The sequence below is a fragment of the Xiphophorus hellerii genome, chromosome 2 (assembly GCF_003331165.1).
Source record: "Xiphophorus hellerii strain 12219 chromosome 2, Xiphophorus_hellerii-4.1, whole genome shotgun sequence".
Lineage (NCBI taxonomy): Eukaryota > Metazoa > Chordata > Actinopteri > Cyprinodontiformes > Poeciliidae > Xiphophorus > Xiphophorus hellerii.
In genome coordinates, this window is record NC_045673.1 from 27,132,366 (window position 1) to 27,152,635 (window position 20,270).

The 20,270-nt window shown below is 38.2% G+C and overlaps 1 protein-coding gene across 3 annotated transcripts in view; it reads right to left on the reverse strand.

Moving 5' to 3' along the window:
* Positions 1–223: 223 nt before the first annotated feature.
* lingo1a (leucine rich repeat and Ig domain containing 1a) overlaps positions 224–20,270 on the reverse strand; it is a 166,552-nt gene continuing 146,505 nt past the window's right edge. For all 3 annotated transcript variants that reach the window (XM_032545028.1, XM_032545035.1, XM_032545034.1), the window contains one exon: positions 224–5,122. In XM_032545028.1, the coding sequence (XP_032400919.1) occupies positions 3,263–5,122 (1,860 nt within the window). In that variant the 3' untranslated portion in view covers positions 224–3,262. The remainder of the gene's footprint in view (positions 5,123–20,270) is intronic.

The window sequence follows — 20,270 nt, forward strand, 5'->3', positions numbered from 1 at the left end:
ATGGAAAGTCAGGACACAAGGAAGAGTCTCCATTACTTCTCTTTGTTTTCCACTCACAACATGCATGAGCATCATTAGAAACAGCCTGAAGTAAAAAGAAATAAGAATGTCAAATGTTCCCATGGAGTTCTAACAGAGTGCAAAAATGTTTTATGAAGTTGAATTGTCCACAAATAGTTTCTGATTTTGTATCACTTTCCCTTTTTAAAAAAAAAAAAAAATTTAAGAAAATAGGCTTGTTTGCTCATGTTTAGCCGAGCCAAATCCCAGAATCAAATTCTTATTTAATGGAAAAAGCTATTTTCTCTAATTTTACTGAGTTAAATTATTAATATTCCCTAAACATATTCTAAAGACTGTGATCCGTTTCTAATGGTGGGTAATTAATGTTGAGAGGCAAAGCTGGGGAACTGCAATTTTCTAAACAAGTCATTTAGAGCTAAAACACATTATGGTAAATTACCTTTCTGTCTGAATATAATGAGCCATTCAATCACAAAAAAAAAAAAAAAAATCACTGGAAACTGTTAATTTTGGTCAATGACTCTCGAATCCCTGATACGTGAATTAGGCTTTAGCTTGTGCTAGATTATCAAGGTCAAGTTAATAGTTTCATTTTTTCAAAATTTTCCATATTGTGACAGAAAACTATATGGATTTTTGTGGGACTTTGTTATAAATCTAAAAAAATAAAATAAAATAAAAGCTCATAAGTTTGAATTGGAAACTAAATGAAAATTTTGTTCTTTTTCTGTACCTGTCTTAACTCTGACACCAAGGTTTTCTACATATTTTTATTTTCCCCCCTTGTGGTTCTTCTTAAACTCTTGACAGTACTGACCCAGAAAGAGTGTTTATGTTTCACAAATTATGTCGTAAGGCACAACAGTCACATGTTAACTTGCTGGATTTTAAGAAAAATATTCAAAAAGTGGCATATCGTGAAATATTTAATTAATTGATGTTACTATTCAACAAGGATTTATCCCAAATCATTTCAAAAAAATAAATTTCTCACCTAAATATTTAAAAAAATCAAAACCAGAACCACATGCTTTAAAAAAGTCCATAGATTGTTTAATACAACATACCATATTCTCAACAATTCAACATCAACAAAATTTTGTTAATTGAAAAAAGAAAAGAAAAAAAGAAATCTGCATATTACCTTTATTGCACAGAACAATTTGAATGTATTTTTCCATAGACTTCTTTTTTAGTATCTTTTTCTTTTGTAAAAAGTTGGCTTGGACTATACATGGTGGATATAGTCCAGGGTCGAAATAAAAAAAGTAAGGGGTAACAAAAATAAAGAAAAAAAAAAAAACTTGAACTCGCCCCGAACACCCTCAGATCACATGGGACTAAAAAGGAAAAAAAAAAAAAAAGGCTCGATACTGTAGCCACACTTTGAACAAAGAGCATTCATATTCAGCAAGAGGGAGAGCCGTGAGCCACATCCAGTTTGTTTAGTTTTTCTTTTCCTTTAAGCAAAACGGATTACACCAAAGCTGCTTCAGATTGCTCCATGGGTGAAACCATCTGTGTCAGTCCACCCATCTGCATATTCCGTCCTCACTTCCAGCCGTCACCGTGACATTATCTGTAGTGTCATCCACCGTAGACGCCTGTATACGAACACACACTTGTAAAGCCCGGGTGTCCGTAGTGTGTACTTAAAAAGTTAAGGCTTCGACCCTTCGATTTAATATCCAGTACCGACCGGGGGAGCTCAAGGTGCTTGAGTTCTTCCGCTCCCTCGTGACACGGAAAGCACATTTCCAGGGGAGAAGCAAACCTGTAAGTGATCCAAGAAGGTAACGATTCCATGGCTTTAATGGGGGGAAGGAAAAGAGAGGGGCACTTTCATGAATGAATCATCAATTCTTTAAAAAAAAAAAAAAGAAAACAATTAATTATAAAAAACAAACTCCAGAGAAGTAACCAACAATGACAGAAATATTCTACAGCTTTAGGAGCACCACAACAAGTAGTTCTTATTTCTTGGAATCAGGTAGAGGACAAAAGAATGCCGTTACGCGAACAGAGTCGAGCACAATGTGGAAAAAGGTACGGGCACAAACTGTGCACCAGTGTAAGAAGTTAATTTAGCAATCAGACCTGTAGTGAAAAAAAAAAAACTGGATTAGAAACACCAAAAAATAACTGGAATGAATCTCCTCAAACCTTTTAGCGGACATTGACCAGAAATTCGACGTATCAAGTTTATTTAAATCTGTAAATGCTTGACGAGACTCAACCCCCAGGACCAGGAGTTTACTGGTCACTGAGCCGCAGGACCAAACAAGACCATTCTTTTTAGATTGTAGCATAACTGTTGTGTTTAATATTACATTAAGCATCAATGGAAACTCTTAATATATTAGGGAAAAAAGGACAGTTGAGAATTATGTATTATGTTTGTCACACATCGATAAAATTCAGCTTTACAAAGGAAAGAAAACCAGACTGGTTTTCTTCTCCTTTCTGTCTGTAAACATTGCATTTCTGAAACACAACTACTCAAAATAAAATGTAGCAGTTTTTACAATGAAGCACTACTAGTACTATAATTACAATTGTAATCCAAGGTCTTATAACAGAAGCCAATCGTTTATTGCAATGTCTTGGCTCTGCAATAACAGCGGTCGTAATTAAATTGTTTAATTTTTCTATCTTTTTTTAATGATTTTTGTAACTAAGAATTTCTTGTATGTCTGTATCAAAGGATTATCAGCATTGTGACACAATAGAAAAAGACAAATGAAAAAGACCATGGGACATTGTATTAACATTTTAAACAAAGATGTACCTGTATGTATGTGTGAGCTTGTTGACTTAGCATTCATTCAGCATCACAGAAAACAAGAAGTGGAATGAACAGAAAAAAAGGAAATGATTTAAATATGATCTGGCCCCGTATTCTGGCTGTTTGGAGAGCTTTCTTCTTCTTTTATAGTTTGTTTTTTCCCCAATCAATATCTGGAGGACTATGACCTTTGTATGACAAATCTGAATTTCAAATAATGCCCCCACAAGGCTTTGTAGAAACTACCCTATCACTGGCTGTAGTTACATTCCCTCTTGTTTTTTTCTTGATTTTTTTTTTCCAAGTCAGGAACTGGTCTCGTCAAGTCCACCAGTTAGAGAAAAAAAAAGCAGTAATTTATGTTAACAGACCATGAACGGCAGGTTTGCAAAGGAGTCTTCTTCTCTAATTTGTCTGATGCTGAAGTCCAAAATCGAGAAACGCCACGCCTTTTTAAATCATTTTCATATTGAACTTGCGAGGAGCGTCCACTGTGGTGCTGCTCATCCCAGCGTCCGATTTGCGTGGGACATACTCGATCTCGATGTTGTGCTTTGTGTTGCCTTTACCTCTGCTCCAGAGGAATAGCAGTACCAGACAAAACAGGACGACACCAAGAAAAGAGATGAAACCCATTGTGGTTGCAATGATTAGTGTCTTTATATCAAATGGGAAAGGGACATTGGGCTTTGTACCGTTAGCACGAGTCTCAGTGGGTTGGTTGGATATGAAAGCAAGACTGTTGTTAGGTTGGTGGGGCCAGTCCGGTGAGTAACTATGAATGTGTAGGTGAGCAAGAGAGGTGTCATTTCCCCCGGCGTTGCTGGCTATGCATACGTAGGTACCGTTATCTTGAATCTGCGCATAGCGCACCTCAAGGGTGCCATCTGGCAACACAGAGAGCCTTCCAATTGTCTTGGAGGTGATAAACTTTTTCTGAGGAGAAAGCCACATAATCACTGGAGCGGGATCTCCGTCTGCTTGGCAAGCAAAATGAACAATGGCTCCTTCGTCAACAAATTTCTGCTGGGCTTTACGATCCCTAATCCTGGACTTGCGACACGTGAAGTAATTTGGCTGCAGAACATCTGGGAAGTCCTTAAACTCTTTGCCTTGGACGAACTCGGGAGAGGAGCAGGTGGGCTGTTGCTTGTTGAAGTTCAGTCTCCATCGCCTTCGGAAAACCCACAAGAGTCGGCAATCGCAGGCCAGGGGATTATCGTACAAGGCCAGGGTTTCTAGGTTTCCAACCGAATGGAAAGCTGACTCCTCCAAAGTGGTAAGAGAGTTTCCAGACACATTTAGTATTTTCAGGTAGTTTAGTCCTCGGAAAGAGTAGGGCTCAATCATTGCTAGTCTCCCTCCAACCAGGTGAAACTCCTGTAGACGCAGAAGGTCATGCAGCTTATTTCCCTCTATGGTATGGATGGGGTTGTATGAAAGATTAAGAAATCGCAAATAAACCAAGTGCTGTAAAGCTACATAAGGGATCGTGGTCAGGTTGGTGTTGGCAATGGTCAGAGAGGTGAGATTTAATCCATACAAACAATTTGTGGTCATGGTATCCAGGTATGGCCAATTAGCTATTTCCAGCACTTTCAGCCGATATAGCCGTTTAAAAGAGTAATCCCGTATGGAATTGATGTTGAGGTGACGCAGCCTGAGAGTGATCAAACTATGGAGGTGGGTAAAAGCCTCTGTTGGCACAGAAGACAAGTTACACTTCTCAAGACTCAGGTGCTCGAGGCTGTTAAGGCCGTGAAAAGCACGGTGAGCGATGAAAACCAGATCGTTATCACCCACCTCTAAAGAGCGAAGGTTGTACAAATCCTGGAACATATAGTCTAACAGGATGACAATCTTGTTCTCACTTATGTCCAGCTCGGTGAGATTGCTCAGGCCCGTAAATACACCCAACTGGATCAACTTGAGCTTGTTGCTGCGCAATCCCAGTGTCCGTAACCCATAAAGGTTATTGAATGCTCCGGGTTCAATTGTGGAGATAGTGTTTTCGCTGAGCTCCAGGTGTTCCAGGGTCGGAAAGTTGGCAAACTCATCTGGGTTAATCGTTCTGATGCGGTTCTTGCTGAGGTCCAGCAGTCTCGTTTCTGCCGGAATGCCCTCGGGAACGGTCATGAGCTTCTTACGATGGCACATCACTGAGCGCTCTGGAACGTTACACTCACAGCGGGATGGACATCCCGTGGTGGAGCCAGAAAGCACGGTGCCCAGCATCAGGATCAGAATGGGCTGCCAGCAAGCCACCAGGTAGCTGTGCCCAGTCGCTTCCCTGGCCACCATCTTATCGGTTACCTGGGTAGAAGCAGAGACATGGCAAATAGTTTGTTAGATAATCAAACATTAATGATCTTAACTTATAAACTTAATTACGATAGTGAGTAGTTGAGTCTAAACAATGGAATAGAAACACAGGGACTTTAATGATTTGAACCTAATTTAGGTTTGATCCATTGGCCTTGACATTTTTAGGTATTTGGTTTGTGCACCAATCATAGGAGCTAAGAGGATGTTCTTCTCATGTGACTCCTGTGAAGAGAACCGGACAGATAGTATGACAGCTATTACAATATTTATGAGTAGGCGTAAGATGAATACAGTTTACAGTGAATTCACAGTTTTGGATTCTGTGCCTTGCAGTAGATTCAAAAGTTATTCTACAATTAAAGTCCTTCACAGACGTCATGGTGACCAAAAAGAGGAAGTCACGATCTTAGCGAGAAATTCAAAGGTGTATTCATTCTGGGAATCTACATTAGCCTTGCTGTACCACCCCCATTGAGTCTGCAGTGCACTGCTGAGCATTATTTCCACAGATCGCCTTTCAGAAACTCAATCAGTTAATGCTATCCCCTTGACAAGAAGTGATAAGGTGCAGCTTCAGGTGGAATTAACTGCCTTTTTTTAGTAATCCGCATTATGTTGTGTCACAGGAAAATATGCTGAGCATTTTTTTTGTACCTTGTTCTGGTAACAAAAAGTCTCTTTTTCTCCACCCTATAGTGTTTCCTTGCTGTGCCAGTCAAAACACCAGAGGATTTAGCAGCAGCAAAGGCAAGAGGACTCAATCAAAGATCGATGGTGGCTAGTGTGATATATGTGCTGTGGCTGACACTGAGCTCATGCAGTCTTTTGGGATAAAATACAGACCATGCACCAGTGGGGGAACTGGATAGATAAAAATAAGCTTCTCGGGCAAAACAAGTCATATTTATTTCTGGTGTTGGCGCTTCGTGGGTCTGCATCAGTAAAAATTCATGACAACTGGATAATTTGGCTACAAATTGAAATAACAGGTTTAGGGCCAGATACTATTAATATTTGTTTACTATATGTTTCAGGATTTGTGCAAATCAAACAGGTTAATGGGTATTTCCTCTTAACCCAATGAAGGATGTTTTGTGTGATTCAGTAGACCATAACAAATATATCAGATAGAGATTGCAGGGAAGGGAAAAAGAAAATCACTTAAAAAATAGCTGACAGTTAATTATGGGGTGACATGCTACTGCCAGGCGGGCAACCGCTAATAACTTTTTTTTCCCCTTCTCAGTGTATCACCAGACAGCTGGACATCAGAATAAAAAGAAAATAAATGGGTGGGTGTTGTGGATTGCATAGCTCAATTTCATTTAATTTTGTCTAAGGTCGAAGTTCAGATTGGGGATTTGACGATACCATCTGTAATCAAGTGATGTCGAAACACACTGAGGGGGCTTTGTCTGAGATCAGAGACCTGCGGCAAAGCCTGCTGGGCTGCATTCAGCCCCAGGCCATATGTGATCAGTCTTATTCCCCAACGTCATCGATTGAGTTAGTGCTGAGTGCAGGGAGCGCAGAGATAGAGAGGCGCGGGCGTGTTGTGTGGCATGCTAAGACACCTAAGAAGCAGTGACCCCAGGCTTGGCTCTATCTGTCATCGTCTATCATGAAGGCCTTTACATAGTGGGGATTAGCAAATGAGACGCTATTACTTTCACTTCGGTTGCCCAGGATTTTGTTTAGGGCCCTATGAAATCAGTTTTATTATGTTCAAAATTCTGTTTTATTTTTTTCTGAATTACATTTTTGCCATTTTATCCATATTTTAATAACCCAGAAAGTATGTATTTATGGTGTAAATAGGAAAAAAATGAACAAATCAAGAGCTGGAGGTCAACATTTCCTGTTATTCTGTAACACAAATGAAACGAGGACTGTGGCGGTTCAACAGAACATGAAATGGTTAAACAAGATGTTAAAAATGTCTTTTCTGAAGAATTCAAAAATTATGTGGAAAACAAAGAATCTCATTTTTAACATAAAAAAATTTACCTTTTAAAAATACATTTGTTGAACATTATACTCCAAAATACTTACTAAATACTAGATTTTTTCTTTTTTTGTCTTAAAGGAGAATCTTCAACTCTTGCTTCCACAAATTCATTTAAATGTTTAAGAGTTAGCAGAAAAAAATGGGTGGGTGTTGTGGATGGCACAGCTCAATTTCATTTAATTGAGCTGTGCCATTAAATGCATAGCTCACTGCAAGTAGCTAGCAGTTATCCAGAAGCTAGCTAGCTTCTCAATGTTTCTGAGTCGTATCCTAGAGCCATCGGTCAATATTGTGCTGACAAAAACATACAGAAAAGTTTTCTTCTGTCTCACACAATTCGCCTGCCCTAAATCTTGCGCTAAGCTTTAAGTTATTTCTTTATTTTGGGGGAGATATGTCAGTGTTTCAGAGATTTTTTTTTTTTTACCATGGCTAACTGGTTGATTCTGTCTGTGTGGAGAGGAGAACCAGGCAGATGCAGATCTGCTTAGACCACTACTGTCTCTACTGTACCTAAACCATAATTTCTTGTTGGTAAAAAAAAAAATCAGCATATTTAGCAAGTTTTGTACAGCAGTCTGGCATTTGAACAAGTCTTCAGGTGACAGTCAATAAAAAAAATTACAAAGGCAAACAATAAAACAAGGTGGTCAAAACTAGAACAAAGACAAATTATGCAGGACTGACCCATATGAAAGGAAACTAACATCAACTCTGAAGTGATTTCACAAGTAGAGGCAGAAAACGAAGAGCTGCCGCTCAAGGTGTAAATAGCTTAATACGAGTCAGGTGTGATAATTAGAAAAAATTAGGTCGAGGTGTGTGGGCTGAGAGGAAAAAGACAAACAGAGGCAATCCAGGAAACAGGCTAAGGAAATATCCCATTAAACCACGGCAACAAACAAGACCTAAAAAAGCCAAACATAGAATCATACCTTCAAATTCTTTCAAAAGCAGAAGATCAAAAGCATGCACACCGTGACTGAATCTGTTTCGTTGAGGATTTAAACAATAATCAGTTTAAATGTTGTGTATTTCTTATTTCCTGGCAAGCTTAGTTGAGGGGGGAAAAAGATGTTGCTCATAGCCTCAGTAGCAAAATTTAGGAAAAATACAGACAGACACATTAAGATGAAAAATAACCTCCACTGGTAAACACTAGCAGCACTGGATTGTTAATGATCTGGCGTTATCGTTCCCTCACAGGCAGGCAGCCTGAATGCAGCTCTTCATAGCAATCAGTGAGCTCCCAGAGAATTACATTAATTGAGGCGGAGTGAGAGAGGGGGCCACTTCCTGAGAGAATGAATATGTTGGAGAAATAAGACTACTGTGCTCAATAAACAAGGGCCCGTTGGTCCAAGACCAATAACTAGATCAATGAATGGAGGGGAGAAATGTTTTTGTGCCAGCATCTATGGGGATCTTGAGGATATTGCCTCACATGGGAGGCAGATGGTACCCAACGCTGCTCTGACAATGGAGCGGCATCGCTGTAATAATAATGAAACAACTACTACTCTGACTAGTAATTAGGCCTGGGCGATATGGACTCAGAATTTTATTTCAAAATTCATAACAATAAAGTTTATAATCAAAAAAGTAAATATTTCTGACTTATTTTTTAGGTAACTGCATAGTCCCCTGTTCATAGTGCCATAAACACAAGTAGTATGATAAACGATGGATATGAAATATAACTTAATATACCAAATCTGCCTTAATCCATATTAATGCGTACAATAGAAATCACATTTAGCAGTACTGCAGAAGCTAACATAGACAATCTTTGGTACAGTCAATCAGTGCCAAGAAAAATGAATGGCACTCCTCAATATTGTGTCAAGTAGGATTACACCGAAGTATTTCAGCTTCCCAAGCTTCATTCTCTTTCACATATTTTAGATTTCAAAAAAATCTGTGAATATGTGGGTTTTCTGGGAATAATTTTGGAATAATTTCACAAAAATCCACAAACAAGTGAATCTCAAATGCTGAACAACAAATAGGCAGAGGTCCACTGAATTATCAATGGAGCCAAAAAACAGAAATTTAATAGTTCCACTTATCAATACTGTCAAGGCGATATTATGAAAGACAAGCAGTAAAACAAGAATTTGAATGCTTTCATTATCATTTGGTAAATTTACCCATTTTCAGATTAAATTTTATGCTAAAATGAAAAAATATATGATTTGGAAAATATATGGTAAATACTAATTAACAGGATAGATTTTTAAAGCAACGTTGTGCATTTAGTTTTAAACTTCTGTTAATATGTTGACTTTGTATTATTTTTGCATAAGGTAGAATCTCACTCATATATATAGAATCTCATTATATATACAGTATATACTGTATATATACAGTACAGACCAAAAGTTTGGACACAACTGTGTGTCCAAACTTTTGGTCTGTACTGTATATATATATATATATATATATATATATATATATATATATATATATATATATTACCAAATAAAAGTTTTGGAAGATATAATGAAACTTCTAAAAAAATTATTGTCAGATCTTAAGAATATGCATCAACATCAAGAGAATAATAATAAAAAAGAGATTAAACTTCAAAAAGAAATTCTTGTTTTCTAAATTATTGTTGTTTTTCAACTTTGTTGAATAAATGTCATGTATTTTTGCGTTTGACATCTCTGGATTACCTTGCAGGTATATTGCTTTATTTATACTCTTCAGCATGATATTTTTTATTTTCTGTCTACATTACATTTCCGGCCTTGGAAATACTTAGACCAGTTTCATTGTCCGACACGCACCGGCACCCAATATTTGTGTTGTGATGCCGGAGCATGTTGAATAGGCTTCATGTCTGCACTTATTATACATCGCTGATTTGTTTCCTGCTCATCTGTCTGTCTCCATTAAATTCATCACAATAGGCACAATGCTACACAAGCAGAGAGAAGACACATCCATCGCCCAAAGCTTTAGTTTACCTGTCACAAGACATCACTCCCAAGCCCTTTTAAATACCATTGTTAAATACCTGTAAGCTGCTGGGAAATCCATGAGATGATGCTGACGTTATCTGCAGCACAAAGTGTTAAAAGCCTTTAAAGCCTCTTCCTTGGCAAACTGCTTAGTCAGCTGCCAGGCTAATCCTCAATGGCCAAACGCAGGAGTGGATTTTTATTTACGCGGCTATATCCGTGGCTTTGATGGCCGTTTCCTAGAACACTTGGTTATAAATGTGCACCCTCGTTCTTTACACCCTTTTTGAGGATGGATAAGAAAATAACGTAGGCCATCGATTTCTGTTATTTTAAAATGAACTAGAGATGCACCGATCCACTTTTTCCACCTCCGATACTGATACAGATTTTGTACCGGAAGATACCGATCCAATACAGGAAAACGGTGCTGAATTGATTTAAAACGTTTCTTTTTTCTTTTTTTTAAACACAAACATAAATGTACTGAATTACAAATGTATTTGAGAACTCTACACAAGTACAGCACACCTAAATACGCCAAACATGTAAAAATAACAAGGCCTGTCACAATAAGAAATTTGGCTGGACGATAAATTGTCCTAGAAGTTATTGCAATAAACGATAATATTGTTGTTTTGAAACCATTTTCAAATAATATAATGGCAATGCCACAGTAATGTAATGCTAGAACATATTTGCAAAGAACAATAAAGGTTTAATTTTATTGAACATTTAACACTGGAACTGGTTGACTAGCTTAGTTAAACGTAAAAAATAAGTTGCAACAAACAATTTTCAAATGGTCCAGAAAGAACAATTAGGAATTCTAAATAAAATGTAATATAAGTAATAAATGATGTTGCTTAGAGCATAAAGCATAGAACTAGACTGAATAGATCCGTCCTTATATCTCGGGCACACTGTCACAATACCCAATCTAAAATTTGTTCAATATCAAGACCGATACAGATATTAATATCAGATCGGTGCCTCTCTAAAATTCACCAGCCTATATGATGATGACATGAAGTTAAATGTTAATCAAACCACTTTGGTTTGTACAATAAGCAGGAGTATCCACATGATAGGAAAAAAAAACAGTAGCAGCCACAATTCAGCTTAATTCATCTTAACCATTAGTCTCTGACCTTTAGCTTGCTAAATAAGATTGCTTTCACAGTACCTGAGTGTTGGCTAGCTGAATTTTCAGGAGCAAGGATACCCTTCTGTCATTGAAAGAGCTAAGCCGCCTACCGGGATTGCCGGCTAGATGTGGACCTGTGAAATGGCAGGGCTTAAAAGTAAAGCCGACTGCCGACAGATGGACAGTATAGCCCTAATCCAGGGAAAGAAGCTGGTTGATGCAACAAGGTGCAGAATTCCAACAGAGCGCAGCTGCTGTTCTGACAAAACTATGCTCTGAAGCCTGTTGACATGTCCCCACTGAACTTCACCTCGCACCAGGGTCATTTATCGTTTCTGTGCAGGTGCTCCGGTCACTGATGTCTCACTTTACCTCGCAGAGATGAATAAATCCGCGAGAAGATTGTGCTTAGCATGAGGAAAGTACCCCAAACTAGGATGAAATGTCAAACTGGAAACTCGAGTGGAAGTATATTGGATTTAGAGTGCCTGACATCTTCAGATTTAAAGAGGGAAGGAGGTGTTGGAGTCACACATGAGCCCATTTGTTTGGTGTTTCATTACACCAAATAAATGTGCAATACACTTAATTGGACCAGCTCAAACGGGCTGCACCTCAGATGGTGTTGCATCCATTCAGGACTAACTGGAGTCACCTTTAAGGTAGAGATGCACAGAGAAAACGGTTGGTGAGCTGAATCAGCTCAACTTGCAAAACAACTGAAGAGTCATATGATCAACAACAACTGGCGCAAGCCACAAAGAAAACGACAGGAAGTGGTAACTACCATCAGTAGTACTAATGACTACTAGTGATAGTCATCTGTGGCTACCACTGACCATAAAATTCAGGAGTTTGACATTTCGAAACTGAATTTGCTTAATGGAAATGCTCTTTTTTTTGTTGCTAAAATCAGTGATAAGCCTGTTGCAATTATTCAATTAATAAATTAATCACATGATATATTAAAATGAACTCAATAATTCCCATTCTGGTGATTAATATTTAAATTTTATTTAGAGACATCATAATCCATTTTAGTTATGGTTTTTAAATGTTTTATTTATTGCTTTTGGTTGTGTTTTATTTTGAAATTTAAAATCTCTTCCAGTGTCTTTACTAAATGTATGTTTATTGGTGTTTGAGAAGATGAACTTGCATTATCAAGTTGAAGATGATCTCTCAAAAACAACAATATGTGGTAGAATGTGGCTGTCGAAGCAAATTTCTAAAACTACACTAGAATTTGTTCATACATGTTCAAAGTGATATAAGAAGGAGCCAGAGAAAAAAACCACAACTGCAATCTTGCACCTACTGGGAGCGTAAAGATGTGATGTGCTTATTTTAACAGTTGCAACACACTTGGCGCCTTCAGCTGCAGAAACTTCTTCGCCCAGCTCCCCTGTAGTGAGACGCTACTTTTTTTTCTCTCCACTGAGGCAGAGAGAAAGACGCATTACAGGCCCGTCACTCACACACATAAAAACACACGCCCAGCAGACGCAGCGACGTTTCTACTTGGCATGTCGTCTTATGTGTCGCACCCCCGCTAGGAGAGCTGATCTTCAGGATCAGGGGACTGACTTGACTGAGCCGCTCCTCGCCGAGGTAGTTAGAGACGCGGACTTTGCTCCGAGCGCCACGGGAAACGCCGACCCTCAGAGCTCCAGCCACCATGAATAAAAAGCTGCGACAGATCTCCGGCAATAAGCATATAGGAGAGACAATAACCACTGAAGGTCAAAGAGGCTCGAGTGTTTTGGTTGTGTTGGCTTTGTGTAGATCAGACGTTTGCCAAGCTATAGTGCTAACAAGACCCCAGGAGGTGCTTTTAGAAAGTCGACAGTAAGGCCAGAGAAAGTTTTTTTTTTCTTTTTCGGTCAGCATTTCTGGTCATGTTGGCTAATAACACTTTCAGATCACAAACTTTGTTTAGCTGGGTGTAAAAATGGCTCTCAAAAGGACTCAAAGCCTTAATGGCCACCACAGATGGTGCAATGTCAGCAGAACAAAGGAAGCAAGTTCAATGCAGATGTTTAATCTTCTAAACTTTTCATGTGTTACTTTTGTAGGTGTTGGCTTCATCTGCACCTGAGCGCAACATTGATTTTTCCTGACAAAAATCATTGACAACAACTTTGAAATTGCAAAAAAGGTTAGTGGTTTTATACAGATTTTTTATATAATCGACACATTACAGTGTGAATGATAGTTTGTACAGAACCGCTAAAGCAGAGATCTAGATTTGGGTGGATGTTCAATACTTTGCTCCTTTTTGTGACAACCTTTTTCTTGTAACCATTTACTTGATTATTATGGTAATCAAGGATATAAGATGCTAATAATAGTTCAAAGCTCTAAATCATTTTGACGTTGTTAAAAAAAAAAGGAAAACTGTGTCAAAGCAACTGATCTCCTTCAAACACAGGAGGATATGACTCTGCACCAACAGAAATATTTTATGGTCACTAGTGACAGGAAGTAAATACATTTTATTTGAAGAGATAAATATTAAATTATATTATCAGGTGAAAGACTTTTAAAAACACAGATGATGTTAACAAGAAACAGGAAACGTCATTATACCCATAGCATCAACAGTTTAAATGCTTTCATCCCCTCCAATATGATTTAATTGCAGAGTTGATCTGCAAAATATTTTTGTCCCTCCAGGGGGCTAGTAGCAATTTCCAGTTTCACTTACCAAATATATTCAAAATCCCAGTGCAAAACAGGCACCCACTTGTTCGGATTGTTCAAACAATGGAATTGTACAATTTCCACGCTCTCTTGGGGCCGAGGAGCTTCTGATGGTAAACTCCATTTTTGCAGGGTGCAGGATCGCAATTATCTTTCTCTAATGAAGTAATTGTTCATCTCCACTTTAGAAAGCCCAGAGGGACTGAAGGATTGGCTGGGCTCTAAAGCCTAGTAAAATATGCAGCACAAGTACCAAATTTATGGTCGTCGAATATAAAAATATATAATATGTCAGATTTGTTTCACTATTTCGTATTTGAGGAGTAAAAGCAAAGACCAGGCAGATGCAATGGTAGATAATTTTTCAATTGGTAACTAACATCAGTGTGATGATTGGTGAACAGCCACTCTCGAGTTAAGATGAGAACTTTTGCATTGCATTTGCTTGGCTTTCAATTCAAATGATTTCCCTAATCTGAAAAAAATAAAATAAAATTAAAACACATTATGTGCTTTCTTATTAAAGGGACGGCATTATGTAAAATCAACTTTTTTTTAGCTTTACATCATGTTATGTTTTATTCCCACATCAATAACAAAACTAGAGTGTTGCTTTTTTTCCTTTCATGCACATTTAAGAAACCCCTGAATCTCCATGACAACGCCTGGGTAGACTTAGCTCTGCCTTCAAGGACAACTAGCTCCTTCAGACTAGCCAGCAGCAATTAGCAAACGCCTGGTTGAAATGTACACCTGCTGAGCTCATTATAGGAGCTGAAACAGTGAAACACTGGTAAAAACTTTGTTAGAGGGTTAATAGAGGAGCCATGTTGTGATGACTTCCTAAAGATGGAGTTTTAGAAAGAGCAGGAGCTTTTAAAGAGACAGAGCCCCAATTTCAAGGCGTTAAATTAAGAAGTCAAATTTCTTTTAACTCAAATTTATATATATGAATAATTTTTAAAACAACTGAAGTTAACATAGCTACTTGATTGTGTTATAAAATGTCACTTTTTGCCTGGAAAACATATAATGCTGTCCCTTTTAGATAAAGTGCCAAGAGAATTACAAAAATGTGAAAAACACTTGAGGAATTTGTTAAAATTCCTGGACAAAAAAAGCATCAAAACTTCAGTTTTTTTTTTTTTTTTTAAACTCAGAATAGTTCAGATCAACTTTTATACAGATAGATAAAATGCATATTACAAGTTCATATTTAGTTAAGTACTAACGCTTAGTCCTTAACAAATAACACCTAAACATAATAATGCATCTGAATGCATAGAGTCCAGGAATTTTTTCTTCTACCAAAAGCTTTTTTTTTTTTTTTTGTTGCTTTTGGTTAGGGCTGCTTTCCTGTCTTTTGCAATAAACGCTGCAATGAGTCTTCTATACATGTCTGCAGGATACGGCTCTAATAGCAGTGACTACACTATACTAGCTCCTCAATTAGGGGGGAGTCAACATGGAAACATGCCTCAGTTTTATAATGAATAATTAAAACTATATCTTATCGGCTGCTGGAACGTGTGATGGGCACAGTGTGAAAAGGCTCAGGGCCATACCGACTTTAATTGTGAGTGGCATTTAAAAGCTTTCCTCCCAGTGTGGCTGAGAAAATGTCCACTTTGCTTTAGCTGATGCTCAGGCTCGCAGCGAGGCCCTTTTTTTCAGAGGGAAATGAGCTGTAATTAGTTGATAAAGAGTCGACCCTGACGCTGAAAATGCCACACCAGTGCACTGGGATCGGCGACCGGAGGAAACTGGCGGCTAACGTGGGATAGTGGAGGATGGATTAGGAGGCCAAGGGACCCCTGACAATGAGTACCGCTTGCAGCTTTTATTGTTGCAAATCAGGTTTTATTTATGATGAACATAAAAGCCTTTAAATTAACTTTACACAAATAAAGTGGAAAGGGAAGGAAAATATATCTGAATACATTTGCTTAGTGACAGAAATGTTCTTAGACAGAATTCAAAACAATAAAAATAATACATAATTGGTTCCTTGGATGAACAGCCTTGCAGTAAAGATCTTAAGATATGTGAGCTCTGTCTGAAAATCAACTGCTACATTGTGACTTCCTGAGCGATAATGAGGTAATCCAGTGCTGATTACTGCGAAAATGTCTTCAGTCTTCACTTATTTCTTTGAACATTTATTCCAAGCGGCCAGACTTTGTTGTAATAAATTATCTTAAGGATTTCTGAAGGTCATTTCAAGGTTTTCTTTAGATTTTATTTCTTTGTTGTTAGTTTTCAGTCCAGTATCTGACCATCTTCAGAGGAATGTTGTTTTTTTCCCCCTTTGACCACTAATCGCTCCCTTCTGAGCTAATTTAAGACACTTAATTTTAAAAAGATCTTTAAGCATTTTATTCTCATTTGTCAGTCTTAGTCAGTGTTTAAGTTTACAGCACAATCAGTTGTTGATGTCAGGTTAAAAAAAAGGACAGCAACAATCATGAGAAATAGTCTGGAAAGGAAACAGTGCAATTGCAAAATTGTGTTTTTCCGACATTGGCAGAATATCTGCAATATTTGTAATGGAAGTGCAGCTAGCGAGAGAGGGAGACTCAGAGTTAGCCGTCTGTGGAGTCAGTGAAATCTTCAAAAAGTGAAATCAGAAGCTGATTTTAGAGAGACAGTATATTGAGGTTGGTTTGAGGTTCATTCGCCATTTTAAATTGTTGCGTTTTCTTTGCGTTTGTTTCTTTTTTAAAGACAGTTTAGAAAATTAACTCTGTGATCATCTGGTCTTTTCTTCAAAACGTTAGTACATCTCTGGTCCGTCTACTGCTCTCTCACACACTGTGTGACGTCACTTCTGTTTTTAATATAAATAATTAAGTGTCACTAATGGCAGGATGGCTAGAAAAAATATTTCAAACAATATGAAGACTTCACTCCTAGAGAAAAGAGAAATGCGTTATCTCTTCCAACCTGCAAGAGAAAACTAACTCTATATTGTTCTTAAAGAGTTAGTTTGGGAGTCATTTTATCTTGTGTTTGACAAGCATAACGTTTTGGACCTTTTTGGTCCCGAAATCTGATGTGGATGTAGTTACTATAGTAACAAATGCTGCTTAGAGGAGTTCTGCACTGAAGATTATGTTAAGTATTCTTTTATTTTCCTTCCTGTTCTTAACAAATTACTCAGTCAGAATCTGCTGGCCTTTAACTATAGGTCTTAATGAGGAGTCTAAGAAATCCAGAACTGTTAAAGGCTCTGAAAAAAACAGAAATTGGCCTCAAATTCCTGATCATTGAATGTCTAAATAAACTATTTGCAAACCCATATCTGGAAGAAATATATTGATTCAGTCAACTGAATCAATATATTGATTCAGTTGACTGCTACCCAAACTGACAATGTCAGTTTGGGTAGCCAGTAACCCAAACTGTAACCCAAACTGGCAGAAACTGGCCAGTTTCTGCCAGTAACACAATGCAACCTGCATTGTGTTACAATGCAGGTTGTAACACAATGTAACCGTTTAGATTAGTCTCAGAATACACCACAAAGAGCCAACGGTGTTAACCTGTACTTCAAAAATAACCAGACTTTGTTTGATTGGGTTATCTGATGGGTCAAAATAAAGTTTCCACTTAAAGGATTTATCTCACGAGTTGAAAGTTATACCATTTGACTCTGCCTGATCTGTTGGGTTCAGATGGAGACACTCAAAACTTTCATAAGTGTTTCATCCAAAACCAAGGCTGCAATATCCACAAGTGCAGCTAAATATAGATTGAACCATTAAATTTTTTTTCCCCCTTACACACAGCAGTGTGAGAAAAGGTAAAATCTGTATCTGGTCTGATGGCTATCACTGAGTCACTCTCCCTTCCTATGGGCAAGGTTTTTGGCTCTTGTTTCAGTGAGTGGTGACCCGCACTTTCATCTGTTGGCTTTTACGACTAATGAGAGTAGACCCGGAACATTAGAAATTCATAAAGCTCTGCGTCTGCCTGAGAACGCGCCATCGGAGACTCGGGACCCATGTTCCCACTTAAACAAATCAGCTGATTGTTTATGCAAAGAAAATGGCGCCTGATGAGTCATACAAGTCACCGTACAAGACAGGAGAAACTAGTGTGCATGAGCAGTTTCAAAAAAACAGTTTCTCAATTGCTGTGTTTCCGTTAAATAAGAAGAGCAATTCAAAATCACAAGTAATTAAGTTTGTTCACGCAATAAGTCATCAGCTTTGTGGTTTGCATCAGTGGCAACGTCCGGTTGTTGATCATGTGACTGGTGTGATGTGAAAAATGTGTTTCAGTTGCAGGCTTATGAAAAACAAAAACAAAAAAACAACTTCGACACGGCAAAAACAACGACCTCATCCTGGCGGCAAAACGTTTTAGCGAAAAATTTGTTTTTTTTCAAAATTGTCTTTTTTGCATCAAAGACATTTATTTTCAAAATGTCAAATTGCACAATTTCATGGACAACGGGAATGCAGCTGCTCATTCCCGTTGGTTGCCTAGCAACAGCATGTTGAGTAACTTGCACAGCAACAGTTTAAGATTTCGTCACTGTCCCTCAGAACAGCCTAAAAATAAACTACAACGGCGAAGAGTGAAAACTGTGGATAAAACAGGAAAGATTACGCCACTGGTTTCGCAGTATTTCCAATATTTAAAACAAAAAAAACTAATCGGTAATCTAGTATCGACTGATATTGCATATATCGTGATAAGTTTTTCAGCCATATCGTCCAGCGCTACCAAATTGAGAACATTCCTTTTAATGTTCACCCCTCCACAATCCCCAAAGTGTTGAATATGACTGGCTGATCCCACCATGGCTCCAGTGTAGAAATACGAGCGCTTAATCCATGTCCATTGAGAGATTGCCCAGAAAGATGAAGCCTCAATTAGTGAGATAAACCCCCACATAATGACACGTAGACAACAGCCTGGGAAATGAGGTCTAAGCAGAAACAAAAGAGAGGAAAAACCAACAAAAACTCTCATCTTTAAGAAGGGTAAAGATTCCCTTGGAAGATGCTGGAAGTGAAGAGCATTGAGTGGACGCAGAAAGGAAGCAGTTCACTCCTACAGCTCCGGCGGGGAAGCATTGTCCCGCTATCTGAGCAATCCACCTGCTCCAAATTCTTTCGTAAGAAGCTTAGAGAAAAAAAAAATGCTGACCTTCATATAATCAAAGATTATGCACAGCAAAACAACAACAGTTTTAGAGTGCTTAAGCATCAGAACTCAAGGGAGTTCCAAGCAATTAAAGGCAAAATTACTTGTCTAAGCTGTCCTTGCATCATCCCGTTCCCTATCTTTGATTGCCTGCTGTAGGAGAGGGGGGAGGAGGGAGGGTCATGAATATTGTAAGGAGAGGAGATATTCAGCTGTATTGCTCAGCTATCTGGAGTGTTACCCAGAGGAAAGACGACACATGCTTTCAGAAAGACAATCAAAGTATTTCACAGGTTAGGTGAGAATCAATGACAAGGTGAAGCTGTACAGCACTTCCAGGTGGCTTTAAGGAATAGTTTGTGGTTTCATGATGTTCTTACAAGTAATTGTAACATCATTATCAGATAAGTCAGACTACATTAATGATGGTGACGGCAAAGAAGCTAATTTTTAAATAAAACCACCTAAACCTAAAAAATGACATTTCCATTTGGAGAAAACGCTGGATTACTTTTACACCTCCACCTTAGTTAAAGTAAGGACACAGCTGATGCATACAATATGACTTGAATTTCTTTTTTAGAAAACTCTTGCTTCCCGCAGCCTTTTTGTTGAAACAGCCTCTTAAACATTTGCACTTTCTATGCTCTTATTTGTAACACCTCCCTGATTCTGAAAATAGCTTATATTTTAGTCTTATTTACTCAGTAACGCCATCCACACTGAAGGACGCTGTTGTCAGCACGACCCAGTCGTGTTTAGTGTGATGCATTCACAGATTAGGAAAAGGTTGGGTATTTGAGTTTTAGACTGGTTGGTCAACAGCCAGGGCCGATCAAACTGAAAGCTGACTAAGGTCACCATTTGATGTCAAATGAGGGAAAAAAACTATTAAGCCTGGAGCTATGTGAAAATTTAAGCTGGCCTATATTAACTGAGGTTAACAACATGGGTGCTCATTTCCATTAGCCACAACGAGACAATCAAAAATCTCTAAAACAGGTCTAGTCTAGCAAGAACAGAGAGGTTAAAGATGTCATGTCCAAATCTAGACAAGTTGAATAACATGTAAGAAACAAAGTCTTTCACAACAATCACTCTGCAATTGCCATTTCCTAAGCTTTATTAGTCCAGTGTAGCACAGTGGGAGCCATTATC